This window comes from Manis pentadactyla, chromosome 1 (assembly GCF_030020395.1).
Source record: "Manis pentadactyla isolate mManPen7 chromosome 1, mManPen7.hap1, whole genome shotgun sequence".
NCBI classification, from domain to species: domain Eukaryota; kingdom Metazoa; phylum Chordata; class Mammalia; order Pholidota; family Manidae; genus Manis; species Manis pentadactyla.
This window is the reverse complement of record NC_080019.1, coordinates 189,847,329-189,862,983: the sequence shown is the minus strand read 5'-3', so window position 1 is coordinate 189,862,983 and position 15,655 is coordinate 189,847,329. Positions and strand designations below refer to the sequence as shown.

General features: G+C 35.2%; 1 protein-coding gene across 13 annotated transcripts in view; it reads right to left on the bottom strand.

The window, feature by feature from the left end:
• The window catches only part of DYRK1A (dual specificity tyrosine phosphorylation regulated kinase 1A), a 152,448-nt gene that overhangs the window by 23,468 nt on the left and 113,325 nt on the right, over positions 1-15,655 (bottom strand). For all 13 annotated transcript variants that reach the window (XM_057504521.1, XM_036899220.2, XM_036899218.2 and 10 more), the window contains 4 exons: positions 12,986-13,133; positions 9,032-9,318; positions 6,410-6,556; positions 4,420-4,560 (listed from right to left, as the gene is read on the bottom strand). In XM_057504521.1, the coding sequence (XP_057360504.1) occupies positions 4,420-4,560; positions 6,410-6,556; positions 9,032-9,318; positions 12,986-13,133 (723 nt within the window). The remainder of the gene's footprint in view (positions 1-4,419; positions 4,561-6,409; positions 6,557-9,031; positions 9,319-12,985; positions 13,134-15,655) is intronic.

Here is a 15,655-nt window from a genome sequence, read left to right as displayed (position 1 = left end):
TGATAGAGGGCTACAAAACATGCAACTAACATCATACTTAAAATATTGAATGAGGGTATGCCTTTCCTGTAACATTGGGAACATGGAAAAATGTATGCTTTCACCATTACTATTCAACATATGGAGGTCCTAATCAGTATAATAAAATAAGAAAATGAAAGAAAGGCACAGATATTGAAAGAATAAAACTGTTCATTTGCAGAGGACATGATTGTTTAAAGTAGAAAACCCTACAGGATCTAAAAAACAAACTAGCAAAAAACTAGAAGAGAAAAATTTAGCAAGATGCTTAGGATACAAGGTTAGTATACAAAAATCTATTGTATTTATACATATTGGCAATATAAATTAGAAAATGAGATTTAAAAAATAGTAACACTTAAAGTAGCATCAAAGCTCCATTAAAACTTCGGAATAAATTCAACAAAATATGTACAAGCTTTCTGCACTAAACACTATAAATGCTGCTGAGAGAAACTAAGGACTAAATAAATAGATAAGTCATGCTCACACATGGAAGATAATACTATTAAAATGTCCATTCTTCTGAATGGAACCTCAGTGCAATTCAAATCAAAATCCCAAGGAGGTTTTGGTACAAATTTGTAAGCTGGTTCCAATAATTTATGTAAATAGAAAGGACCTACAGAATTTTTAAAAACTTTTTTTGAAACAAGAAGAAAAGAGCTGGTGGATTTATGCTACTTGAATTTGAGACTTACAACAAAGTAACAAGAATCAGCACTGTGGGACTGGGTTAAGGACAGAAAGACCAATGTCAGAGAACAGTCTAAATACAGACTGGCACATAAAAGATAAATTCATGTGGACAAAACTCTAAGTCAACAAGAAAAGGGAAAGACAATTATTAAACAACTATTGGTTCAACTACTAATAAGTATATGGGAGTGAACTTCAACTCCTACAGCTCACACCATACCAAACATTAATTCAATATGGACTACAGAACTCAAACTGTTAAGAGCTAGAATCAAAAGACTTATTTAGTAGAAAACACAGAATATCTTCATAAACTTGAGGAAGGCAAAGATTGTTTAGGATACAAAAAATACTATTCATTTCATGAATAAAAGCTGACAAACTTTATTTTCTCAATATTAAAATTTTCTGCTCATCAAAAGGTAACACTAAGAAACAGTCATGTCACAGTCTGGAAAAAATATTGACACATATGTGACAAAAGACATATCCATGATATCTGAATAATTCTTAACAACTCAATAAACAACCCATTAAGAAATGGGTAAAAGCCTGGGAAGACTGTCACAAAAGAAGATATATGAATAGCTAATAAGCACATGAAAAGGTGGTATCATTAGTCATGGGGAAATACAAATGAAAAACACTGCATACCCATCAAAACAGCTAAAATCAAGAAGATCAGCCATATCAAATGGTGAAGATGTCATAAAACTGGAAACCTCACACACTGTGGGAATATAAAATGATTTAATTTTGGAGAACTGTTTGGTATTTTCTTATGAAGGTAAATACGTATCTATCCTACGACCTGGCAATTCTACTTCTAGGTAGTGACCACAGAGAAGTGAAAACATATGTGCACACAAGATTTATACAAGAATGTTCCCAATAGCCTTATTCACGAGAGTCCCAAGCTGGAAACAGCCCAAACATCAACAGATAAATCTATTATGTTATTTTCATTCCATGGAATACTAAGAAACAATAAAATGAAATAACTTCTGACACACAACAATGTGGATGAATCTCCAAAAACAACATATTTAAGTCAAAGAAACAAAATAAAAACTGCCATAGGAGTCTATTTACATTAATTTGCCTATGAATAGGCAAAGGAACTCACGATGAAATCAGAAAGTGGGGGTAGGAAGACAGAAAAGGGTCATGAGAGAACTTCAGGGGTGTAAGTATTCTCTATCTTCCTAGGTAGTGAATATGTTGTATATAAAGGTTAAAACTCAACAATGAACACTTAAAATATGAGTATCTTTTTGTACATAAATTATACTTCAACAAAACAGCATCATATATAAGTCTTAATTCTTCATCCCCCTTCCCCACCAAAGAAAAAAATATACAGTAGGCATGGATTTCATTACTAGGAATCTAAAATTGGGCTCTGGAAATATAAAGTGAGAAATCAAAAGTAAAAATAAAATCACTAAAAAAATAAAGACCACAAAGATGCTCAATGATCGTATATGCACTCTACTTACAGTTAAAATCCCTTGTGCATCCTTCATAATATCTGGTTATAGATTTGATTTTTTTCTTGTTGCAGTATTTATTTGTTTAAAGAGAAATAATTATTTTATACTTTTAAAAATTAAGCTTCTAGAGGGTATTATGCTCAGTGAAATAAGTCAAGCAGAGAAAGACAAGTACCAAATGATTTCACTCATATGCAGAGTATAAGAACAAAGAAAAAACTGAAGGAACAAAACAGCAGCAGAATCACAGACCCCAAGAATGGACTAACAGTTACCAAAGGGAAAGGGACTGGGGAGGATGGGTGGGAAGGGAGGGATAAGGGGAATGGGGGGGGAGAAACGGGGCATTATGATTAGCATGTATAATGTGTGTGGGGGCACGAGGAGGGCTGTGCAACACAGAGAAGACAAGTAGTGATTCTACAGCATCTTACTACACTGGTGGACAGTGACTGTAATGGGGTTTGTGGGGTGACTTGGTGATGGGGGGAGTCTAGTAAACATAATGTTCCTCATGTAATTGTAGATTAATGATACCAAAATTTTTAAAAAATTGAAGCTTCTTAGTTGCTTATTGCAGCAAAGAAAAATCTCATGAGACCTACAGATATAAATAGTACTTTTAAATGTAGATTAAGATACTCACTTTCAATTTTAAGAAGAGAAAAGATTTATCTACTCTTTTCTAAAATAGCCCCCCACTAATTATTTTAAGAAATAATAGAGCTCAATTTTGGAGAAATGGCAGGTTATAGCCTATAATGGGTTAACTTGGGGTTTTTTGCTTATAAGACAGTGATTTAGGAAATGGGATGGGATGAATGTTTCATTTAGAAAAAATTAAAAAGGCAAAAAAAAGCACTTCAAAATGGAGAAAGAAGTAGTAGCCTGTATTGCAGAGAGATAAAACCTTAAAGGTTGTTTCATATCCTCCATGCTAATTCAAATTAACTGGTTGGTGCTACCTTGAATGTCAGTGAGGCTAAGAAGGACTCTCAGGCTGTGTTCTGGTTCAAGGGGAAAAGGGGCCATGACTAACAAGCTGTATGACAAAAGGACTCAGGATGTCTGCTTAGTATTTTCCATCCCTTCCTTACGGGGAGTAGGTATAATTTAGTTACTGGATATTGCATTGCCTGGAACTTTAGAGAATAAGGCAGAATACAGTAAGTTACAAATCAGTTGTGAAAGATACAATTACATATATATTTTCAAATATTCTAAAGACAATCATTTGATACTAAGAGTTAAGACTCAACAGCTCAGTGCAGGTGAGTTAAAGCAAACCACCACCGTCTTCAGTTCACTGGAAATGACACCTGGTGGCAGCATCGCTAGAAAGCCAGGGCAAAGTAAAATGAGCAAAATAATATCCCTAAGTGTTGAGACTGCAGAACTACAATCACAAGGTGTCTGGTATATCTATCACATACAATCAGATATTTACATATTATATTCATTTTATAATAAAATAGACTTGATTACAGACTAGAAACAAACTAACTACAAAATATGATTATTGTCATATATATAAAACAAAAAGGTAAACCAAAGTGCAAAATTACTGTTATTTACTCTATTAAACCGACACAGATTGGGTATCAGAATAAAGTTCCCAAGAAAAAGAAAATTACTGAGACAAACCTAACGTTTTAAAAAACCTCACTCTTAAAGATTTTGCAGATGTGAAACTTCTGCTATCATATCATCAAGCAAGGAATCTGAAATTGATCAAAGGGCCATCGAGTCAGTTCATATTCTTGTCACAAATTGCTTAAGTCAAAAATCCTTTTTTCCCATTGAAACTAAAAAAAGAAAAAAAAACCATTTACGCAATTATGACATCTACTGTTCACAGCTGCAGTACTGTTAAATGTGCCTTTCACTACATACCCAAGCTGTGAGAAACGAAGGTCACTTACTGATACTGCTGCTCAAATGAGGCATGATGATTTGATCAGCTATCTCAGAAAGCAGACATACCATTTTCAAAGTGAAGACTTAAAAGAGAACCCTTATCATTAAACAAACACTGGTCTATACAGATAGTTCAGGCCAAACTATATCCAACTTTTGAAGAAAATATATACCTATGATATCAATGGAAGTGGTGACTCCAACACTGATTTCAAATAAATAAAAAATGAGCTATACAAAGACAGCTTCAGTGAAATAAGTAAGTCTCAAAAAAATTTCCCTATTTTACCCGTTTTCCATCTTTGGTCTTCTTTAAGTTCCAAGTGCCATCTGGCAACTTCTCAAAGAACTTTCTTGCTTTTGGTGCTTGGTCAAGAATATGAGCAGGTGGAATACCCAAAACTTCCACTATTTTATTCATCTGATCTACCTGTATTAAAAATAAAAACAAAAAAACCTGTAATTTCTATTGTAGTACATCCTACTTCTGCTCATGAACTCATTCATTCACTCATAAATTATAAATAAATAAACTGAGCATCTCTTGTGTATCAGGCACTCCTCCAGGCATTGAGCAAACAATAATTAAAGAAGAGAGAAAGTCCCTGCCCTCCTGGGGCCCAACATTCCAGAGGGGAGGGCAGATAATTAAATAAATATATAAATCTATAGTGTGCGAGGTGGCCATGGATTCAGCAGAGAATAAGAAAGTATTGGAGGGAGTTTCAAAGTTTAAGTTTTTGGAGAATTTTAGTTAAATAACCATCAAAAAAAAAAAAATCCCAGCAGCTTAATGAAGTGGGGACCTAATGAAGTTTTTTTTTAAGTGCAGATAGTCATTCAAATACAGTGTCTGCTATATGCTAGAAACTATGCTCAGTAGAATACAGCAGTAAACAAAACAAAAGTCCCTGCTAAGAAGTTTATATTACAGGGGGAGAGATCACCAATAAACAAATAGATAACTAAATATATTATGTCAGATGATGACTAAGAACTATGGATGAAATTAAAAGGGGATGGAGAGTAAGAAGGGGCCTTGCAACTTTAAGTGGGGAGTCAGGAAAGGTTTCACCGAGAAGGCAACATGAGAGCAAAGACCAAAAGGCAGCGAGGGTAGGAGCAAGTGCTACCTGAGCAGAGAGCTTCTCGGGCACCAGAGAGTACAAAGGCCCTGATATGGGCCTGTGGTGACTGTTCCCAAAGGACCACAGGGAAGGGAATGTGCTGGGTGAGATAGAGTGGGGGGAGAGGAGGAGCAAAGGCCAGAGAGAACAGGAGTCACGGAGAGGAAGGGATTTTGGAGCTTGTCAAAGGACTTTGGCTTTTAAAATGAATGAGATGAAGCCACTGAAGTTTCAGTTGATCCTAATATTGCCTAAGCCCATGAAAGCAATACTAGTTTATAGGGTAATATTATTTATAAGAAAATGAGAACAAAAACACACTATGGCAGTTCCTGCCAAAGGGCAGCTCACTAACTTTAGCTGAAGTGAGTTAAAGGGAGGATGGGAAGAACAAAATTCTGACACTACGTATGAACAGCTGTGTAACACCCAGTTCAAGTCATTAAATTTCACTGGTCTTTTTCTCATTTATAAATTAATGGACTGATCAAGATCTGCAACAGTTAAGTTTTCTTCAAAACAAACAAACAAAAAACCCCACAAAGGAGCAGTTTTAAAACCAGTGAAAGTCCAATTCTTCTGACTGCAAAGGAGACGGGCCTCTCCCTTGGATTCCCAGGCACTGTCTCTAACTTTCAAAAATCTTCTAAGACCATAGACTGAAAAACATGGACTACAAGAATTACACACAGTCTGTAGCTCTAAAATTCTATAATCCTAATTTATCCTAAACTATTCAGATCAAGTAGGCAAAAAGCCTACTTGTCATCACTTCTTTCATTGCAAATCATACTCTCAAAATATAGAGCAATGCTTATGTACAGTTTTCAATGCGGCCCTCATTCCTTGTCATCTTTTTCTGTTATACTTAAAATCTACAAATTTATATCAAAATACTTAACATTTTCTAATCTGTTGTTCTCTTTCATTAGCAGATTAAAAGATCTCACTTCCCATCTCATACTTCCAAACTCATCATTATATGATAATCAAAAAAATGGATAAGTTCAAAACAGACCTAACACTTAAGTGATTACATTGGTAAATAGACATCTTCCCTACAAACAATTTTCATATTATACTGTCATACATTAAAAACAAGAAGAAATTGTGAAAACAGAAGCAGAATCTTTAAAGCTGTTCATCATATACCTCATTGGCTCCACTGAACAGAGGTTCTCCAGTGTGCATTTCAACCAAAATACACCCAAGGGACCACATGTCAATAGCAAGGTCGTAAGGCATTCCCAGTAGCACCTCTGGAGACCGATAAAAGCGACTCTGAATATATTGGTATATCTGAAATATATTTGAAGATGGTATTAATTCCAAAATAAGTTTTTTTAGTTGTGGTCAATGCTAGATTAAGAATACTGATCTAAATATTAACAGAAAAAAAAATTGGCTAACTCCTAAACAAGGATTCCATTTACTGATTTCAACATTAGACTACAAATATTGTTTAAAGAGCTAGACATTTCAAGGGAGTGGTTAATTTGTCTGTGAAATGCAAAATACATAAAATCCAAAACTTCTCATTTAGTCCAATCCTAGCTGGGAATCAAGATACACCTTAAAACAATTATGCCTTATTAGAAAAAGGTATTACTGAGAAAAATTTCTTTTATTAATTACTCTTTCCTGCTATGGCTTGCACTTTGCTAGCATTAACAGCTAAACTGTATTTAAATTAACCTAAAGAATATGTTTCAGCATTAAGAGTCAAATAAACTCAATATAGTATAATTGAATACTCAGACCTATCTGTACTGTACTACTCCCACAGATAGATCCTCAAACACTGTACATATAGATCCAATTGGGAGTCGTTTCTAACTAATTACTTCTCTGTCCTGTCCCCTTCCACCTTGACCAAAGACTTCTTAGAAAAATCCTGAGATGCATTATTTTCAATGAAGTAATTTGTGAATGTCTCGAGAGACCCATTCATCTTCACTTAGACATTAAAATTTTGTGTCTAGAAATACCATTAAAGCAAAGAAAGTTTTATTAAAAGGGAGAGAGAGAAACAAAATCTTCCTAACTAAACTTCCTAATTGAACACTCAAACCAGACAGCCAGCGGTGTGGAGCTTTCTCATGAGAGCTTTTATGGCTCCCACCTGAAACTCCAGACAAGTCTCCAAGGGTAATCTCCTGCTTCATAAGCAGGTCAGCCCAACCTGAAGCCTTCTCAGAGTCCAGAAAGTCTTATTTAAAGGGACTGGGAAGAAGTATTGCATTTCCAAATTTTTAGGTAAGCTGAAAAGATTCCCTAACTACTGAGGCTTATTTCCCAGCTTATGCAAGGGAAGTGTGTCCCCTACCCATCCCAACTGGTTACAGCAGTGGCTGAGTCATCCACAAGGCTGTGCACCTGAATCCCCCAAGAAACTTTTTCTGAAACACACTTGCCGTGCCACCATTTGATACTGAGCCAGAAGGTCTAGGAGGGCAGGGCCACTGCATGTGTATTTTGGAAATGACTTCTCATATAAATGATAAACTCACATGGTTTAAAACTCATTGAGCTGAAGGGATAATTGTCTCAGTTTGGCTAGAGACAGACAGTATTGTTTGTTATTAGGCTAGAACTTATGATTTGGTTTAAATAGGGGAAAAATTTGCCAAGTTTAAAATCTATTCGAAAGACTCTCAAGATGGGCACGTACTTTCCATTCACAGTATATTTTATCCCACATTAACAACTATGAGCATCTCCTATTTTCAGAGGCACCCTGAACTACAAACTTTGCTTCCTACTCCTTCTATTTATTTCAGTCATCTACAGCATTACTACTATAAGATAATTTGTAGAAAATAACAAAAAGTTACATAATCCTGCTAGCTGGCTATGCACTTTCATAATTAAATTAAACTATGTTTAAAACACAGCAAAAAGATGGACAGGACAGGAATTTTGAAACACAAGAAATGGAAAGCCAATATGAAATAGTAATTCTTGAATGTTTTTATTTTGTTAAAGAAATGCGGTTCAATACTTTCAAGTAAATAAGAACTGTGTTTAAAATGAGTATTATCAAATGGTGAACCTAATTCCTTTCAGGAAGAAAACAACATATAACTTCTATTTTATATGCAAAACATACCATTAGAATAGCTTTCATAATGCTAGAATACTAGGAAATTTGCTTTCCTACATGAGCTAAACCTAAATCTATTTATTATTATGGACATACCTGAAGAAAACCAGCCTGATCATGTGTCAGAATTTAGATGAGGGAAAGTTTTTTCTAACTTATTTATCAAAACAAGTGTATCTATCAACTGTGTAATTACTGTACCACACACACTGCCATATTATACTGCAAAATTACCTACATTTTTTTCTTAACCCATCAGTTTTTGAGGAAAAACATTTATCTTGATCTATCTTCAGAGGAATATTTTACAGAAACAGTTCAATGTTCTAATACTGGAATTCCCCCAAATTTACACCAAAACCTCTATTTGGTAAACAGTTACAAATCACCTAATATTTAATTCACTTGTCTTTATTCTCTCTTAGTCTTTTAGCATATATGTAATTTTTAAAAATCCACTATGAAAAACCAATACTCTAATTCAATGTATTACTGTTTACATTTTAAAAGCTATTTCCTCCAAATAGGTATCAACACAAGGTGATTCAAATGCTACATTTCAAAGATGACTATCCTGTAATTACCTCCAAACTGTATACATAACAACATTTCAAATACTTATACTTCCTAAATAATTCTCTTTAAATTCACAAGTTCTGAAATTTACTCACCCTCTGCCCCAATTGACAAGAACTGCCAAAGTCAACGATCTTGATTGCACTGCGCTTGGGGTTACAAAGGAGGATATTCTCAGGTTTTAGGTCACAGTGAATGATACTAAGTTCTGGCGTTGCAAGGAAAAGCAGTGCAGTGCACATCTGCTGTGCAAACTTTCGTGTTAGGTTCAAAGAGACACCTCGGAAATTGGTGTTCCTCAACAAGTCATAGAGGTTGTAGGACAGCATTTCAAAAACTAAACAGAGATGGTTTCGAAACATAAAGTGGCGTTTCAAATGCACTGAAAGAGAAAAGGTTTCATTTTAAATTACATATATATATACCAATAAAATGAGAATAATTATGCATCAACTCTCAACCAATCTATAACATTACAATGTCAAATGTATAATGAAAATCAAGTTAAAAATTTAGAGATCAGCATTCTGCAGTGACAGCACATTCTTTAATCAATTAAGAATATCTAAAATGTTCATCTGCTAAATTAAACAGGTGTGTCTATCAATAAGCAATGCATTTTAAGAAGTATCACCAAAATGCCTGGTTTTAAAAACAATGATGTCAGGTCTGAAAACACTGAGTAGCAAAATGCCCAACAGTACTGAGAACACTTCAGTAGCTTTACCCTCATTTGTAAGGAAAAGCACTTTCTACTTCCAGAGAGTCCCGCCTCATGAGATCTTCTGTCTAAGCGCCACCTGGACTCTCCTCTGGTCTGTGACAATGCTGTGCTTGGCAGCCCTCTCTGGGGAAACGCATATATACACATTCTGCTCTGCTGAACCTTAGATTTCACTAGAAATTTTCTGTTACAACTGTCAAAAGAAGACATAGATATCTTTTTCTTTTAGGCAAATACAGCAAATGTTTGAAAATCATGCTTTGTAAGGTATTAAGAGTTCATAATCAAGGCATTTGATTATGTTCATTGAACTGGTTGGTGTATGAGACATCCTGTGGAAGACTGGAGATTTGGGAAAACTTCAAATTAAGCTCAATTACAAGAAGAAATTATAAGTAGGCTGATGAATGATTAAAGAGCATGGGATACATTACTTGCCATCACTGTTGACCCTCTAAAAAGGCTTAATACTTTCTAACTTGCTTCAAAGATTGTGCTTTAAGTATTAACATGCACTTCATATCAGATGAGGTCACAAAGAAAGTGCTGCCCTTCACTATAAAAATTGTTATATACCAAACTGAGCACTTGTGACTCAACAAGAATGACTTAAAAAAAAAAGTCAAGATTACCTTCATTTTGGTCTTTTAGTATTGTAAGAGAAGAGCTTTTCCTACGGGTCTATCTGGAGTAACTATGCCAGTATTCAGTGTCTGGTCCCTGAAAACAGGAACACACTGTGCTGTCCTGGCAGTAGTCCTGGACTGCCTCCCTGGAAGCAGTGTACATCAATATTGTTTTCAGATCATGTTTGATACACATGATCTAAAGTTAGGATAATAACACAAGTATGCTCTTTAGTCTACAGCACAACTCAACATTGCAAACAATAAAGATAATTCATAAAAATTACATAAGAATGTGTAAAACCTGTTCTCAATCATAGAAGTTCATAGGTTTAAAACCAAAAACATAGCTCCATGTGACATAAGAAACCTCAAATACATGGTCCATGCAAAGGTTTTGATCTGGGCAAGCTGCAGCCACAAAAAGAATGCAAAGGTAATTGATGTTAGAATTCCATGTGATTATGAAAATTACTCTAAGAAGCTCTCTGTGATTAGAATGTTTTCCCAATAAAGATCAATCCACTTGGTTCTACTTGACCTCCTGATTCAACATTCATTCACTGAGTATCTCCAATACGGTAAGCACGAAAAACATTGTCAAAGAAAGCTCAAACACAAATATAGCTGTTTAGTCTTTTTTAACTGAATTTTGGGGAGAATGGAGGGCTGGCAGGACTTTTTCTAGACCTAATCTGAATTTTCTCTCATAACTAGACCATGTCAGCTATCCAATAATGCTGACATGGTAAAGAAGATTTTTCAGAACTTCAAAGACTTAACTCTTCAAAAATAAAAGACTCATCAGAATAAACAATATTGATTAATCATTTCAAAATAAAAATAAATTATTTATATCATAAAGAGCAATACAACTTTCCAATACCTTAAGTATCAACTCTACTGGCATAGTTGTGTCTAATCTGCCAAGTTTTTGTCTTTTTCTTTTTTGGTTTTCTGACATAGAACCTCAGGTTCTTGAGTTGAGATACTGTGCATTCACCATCTTCCTGACTAAGAACTTAAAAAAAAAAAACTCATCCCAACAACCATCTGTAATAACTATACCATTAAGGACATTAAAGTCAGTTTACTAAAAACTAAAATGATAGCCATCGTATAGAACTGAGTAGCTAACATTTATTGAGTACTTCTTTTTTGCTGCCATGTTTTCATTCAATGAGGCAGAATAACAATGTTATAGTAATGCTATGGACATTTTCTCTACTACTACTTAAGCAAACACTAAATACAACACACAAGAGTGAGGAGGACGAGCGGGAGACGTCCAGAAACCCCTCTATAAGTCAAGTACCCTTAGGATATCCTTCTTATGCCTCTTGAATGGAAATGGGCTCAGCTTTACACTAAGTTATCATTGACAATGAGCAGTAAACATTCCAGTAGTGTGAAGAGACAAGATTTTAAATACAAATGTTAATACTATGGTTTATATCAAATATCTAAAGAGAAGAAAGTAAGAAAACTTAGTATAAGCTCATTTTATTGTAACAATAGAGAATGAAAGGTGTTTCATAAATGAAATCTAATCTGAATATTTGAACCTTATACCTTTAAAACGTCCCATTTTTTTGTTCCCACCATTTTTGTGAGTCTAAGGAACTATAACAACCTCTCCTGTTTCCTCAAAAGGAGTTTGCTAAATAAAATTTAAGGTCCTATTTATCAGGTAAAGCCAGCATTTCTGAACACGACTTGCTATATATACACATGCCCTACAGGAACTTCTATAGTTAACTGATCTTAAGGACCTCTGAAAATTGATGACATCTTACATTTACACTTGGTACCAATGTTTCTTGGTGGCATATGAAGTAACGGTATCCTACAATCATTGCCATCTTAGATGTGATTAAGAACAGTATTAAGGAAGGTATAATTAGAAGATATTTTGCCCATGTATCAACTGACCCCAGACTTCACTATTCTCACAACGATTCTGTCTCCTCTTTTTGTTTTCAGAAAAAACACTGTATGATAATCAAATAAACACAGGCTCTGGAATTAGGCAGAGATAGGTTCAGATCCTAGCTCCAGAGCCCTGGGACCTTGGGTATGTTACTCTTTATGTAAAACATTTATAATACAGGGATTCTACCACCTTCCTACAGCACTGCTATGATTATTACAGATGATGAAAGAAAAGCTCAAGTATTATGGTAGGAGTTCCATAAATGGTGGCTATTATCTCTTTCCTGTTGTAGTAAGTCTAATAGCTTCTACAGCAGCCAAACTGATGACCTGGAGAGGAGCCTGAGATCCTGGCTCAGACATTCCAAAAATGGTTCTTTAACCATTAACAAAACACTAGTTTACTTCTAATTTCTGAGTTATGTTTAGAAATGGTTACAATCACCAAAAGAGGACTCTCTGGATAAATGGGCATCATTAAAGCAAATAAATGGCATTTGCATATTGCCAAAATACAAAACAAGACACTATTCTTATTTGTTTCTAAGTTGTACACCACCTGGAATGCACATTTCCAGAGACTTACTATATTACTGCCAGATCAAATGACTTCTATGTAGGTCTATGCCCTCCAACACAAAGAAATTGTTGAATTTTAAATCAATCACTTTAAGATAAAAGTCAACATATTTTCATGCAAAAATAACGATTTACTCAAATTTCTGCCCTGTGTTAGGGCCCACTGCTTTGTTTACCGGTTTGTTTACCTATGTAGTATTTCATTTCAGTGTCATGTTTGTTCATGAGCTCTAGAAGTCGCACTTCTATCTGGGCTTGATTCAGAAAAGCTTTCTTGTTCTTAATTATTTTAATGGCAACCCATTCTTGCTCAACACGATCATATGCCTTTACAACCTAAAAGAGAAAGAAGATTTATGACTATTTCATTAATGGTAACAATTTCACAACAGTTTACAATTTACCTTAATTGTACCTTTACATAATTCACCTTTTTCTGACCTCCCTAATAAGAAGAGATCCTATTCGTTTCCATGCAGTTACCATCCATTTACTACTATATAGTCACTTTAAGTCAATCTTTTCAGCTGAATTTCTTTTGCACCCTTACAATATTTTTAAATATCTACAAAGTAGATTACTGTCTTAGCAAAATTAGATTAACTATTTTCCTCCTTCAGAAATAAATTAGGAATCTTGACAAATGCTTTGGATTTGTCTTACTTACTAAATAACACTAAAAAACAATTCTTCTGACTATCCTTTTAATGGGAGAAAAATCTGGTTTAAATCTCAAGTATATGTGAAATATTTAAAAGGTAGTAAGTCATCTGAAAAACTAGATTTTCATAGATAAAAAAAGTGGGTGTATAAAGAGTAATTAGTTTACACTAAAAAAAAAAAAAATCAAGCACAAATTAGCAGGGAAGTTCCCTAAGTTGTATGTCATAATTAGGGGACTTTGGTAGTTTTACAGTAAAAATCCTTGCTGCTAAAGAAAGAGTGTTTATGAGCAAATCACCGTGCACACCTCTCATTTTAAACTTTACTCATTTAAAGTGAATTTCATACTATTAAAGAGATTTATATAAAAATTAGGAAATCAATACAAGATTGAAAAAAACTACCTCTACAAATCAGAAACAACCACTAAAACTGATTAAATGTTAAGTTGTATTTATATTGTATACAGTATGAGTAGGTAATAGCTTTAGATACATTTTCTAGCACATTCAGAAAGTGTGGAGATGCAGGTAAAATTCCAAGTGATTCCAGTGTAGGTTGAATACCAACGGACCAGAAAAGAATGCATGTGGCCAAGATCTACACCAGTCAAAGTTAAATATACTGTAAATAATAGACTATAAATGGTTCAGCTTAAATCACACTTGGAATGATAAATGCAGTATCTCTAGTTTTTAAACAGATATAATTCTAAAAAATATTATTCACTGTCTTTTAAATCAGAGGCTACCCACGTAAACATCTGACCAGGTGGTTGTGATAGTCCTTCGTCTCATTGACCATACTGACCACACCAAGAGCTGCAGTCCAGTGACCAGATCCCAATGGTCACAAGACAAAGACCACTAACCAGGGCCCAATTATTTACTGACTTAGCAAATAGTTAACCAGCTAAATGCTAAAGCAATAGTTTCCAGCCATAAATTACACATTCAACAGGCACCTTTTAAAACACCAGTGCCCGGAATCCAGCCACAGAGATTCTGATCTAATTGGCTTGGAGCCTATTATGAGGTACTTTTCTCCCCTCAAAGCTCCCTAGGAAATTTCAATATGAATTCAGCATTGACAACCACTAGCTAAAGAAACGAAGGAGCCCCTTACTGACAAGGATCTGCAGAGAATTTAAAGTCTGACCAAGTCAACATGGAAGACGTTTTCTGGCAGAGTGTAGTCTTGACTCTGAATACACCTCAGCCTAGGAGGAAGATCAGTCTGACTGGGTGAGATGGAGGTTGATGCCAAACAGGCCTGTATTTTCACAGGTTTACTATGCTCTCAGACATTAGGGGAGGAGGAAAACTTCACTCTGAGAGCAAAGACAGAGTGCTGAGGCAAAACCAAGTTCAGGGAGTAGGCTGCAGGGCCAAAATTTTCATAGTGGACATCACAAAAGCTGGAAAAATGTCCTGTTGAGAGCAACTGCCTACAACCTGGGGTACTTTTCAAGGTGGGGACAGCAATGCCTAGTGCCAGGATGTTCACAGCCTGAAGAGCTAGGCCTCAGAAATGCCTTTCTTTCAAGGGCTCCATAGAGAAGGAGAAAGTGCTTCTCACAAAAAAAGTAGCAGTTTCATAAAGAGGGATTCTCAGAAAAAAATTTGTAACTCAAGAGGTTCCAAACCAAGGAAAAAGTCCCTGAATTAGGTACAATTACAAAAATTCCTTGAAATAATGGAAAGAGGCAGACATATTAAATAAACATGTGACATCAGGGCATGGCTGGAGCCACACCGGAGTGACAGAGGTCTTCTGACAACCTTGCTCCTATTTCTTTATAGGTTTAATAGCTCAGATTTTTCTGGGTTCAGACCTGTGGCTGCTAATGATCTACAGTACACTTTTTGTCCTAAGCATGATTACACTGACACATGATGAATTCTTCCTCACAGCATGAGAAGAGGCATATTTTGCTTTCTCGCAGGGCAGGAGCAGGTAAACGAGAGCACGCAAGTTCCAGAGTAAACATTACGTGGTGAAGGGTAGGTCTGTACTCTGTTTTTTAACTTTAACTGATGTAGATCTTGGCACACGCATTTTTATTTTTTAAACAAAAACACAAAAGGCAGTTCAGGAAAAGATATTTTGAGTCCCGTTCTATCCTCCCTCATCAAAAAGTCAAAAGCAGTATTTGGACTGTCAGTTAGTAACTGACTCACTGCACAAGGTTCGCA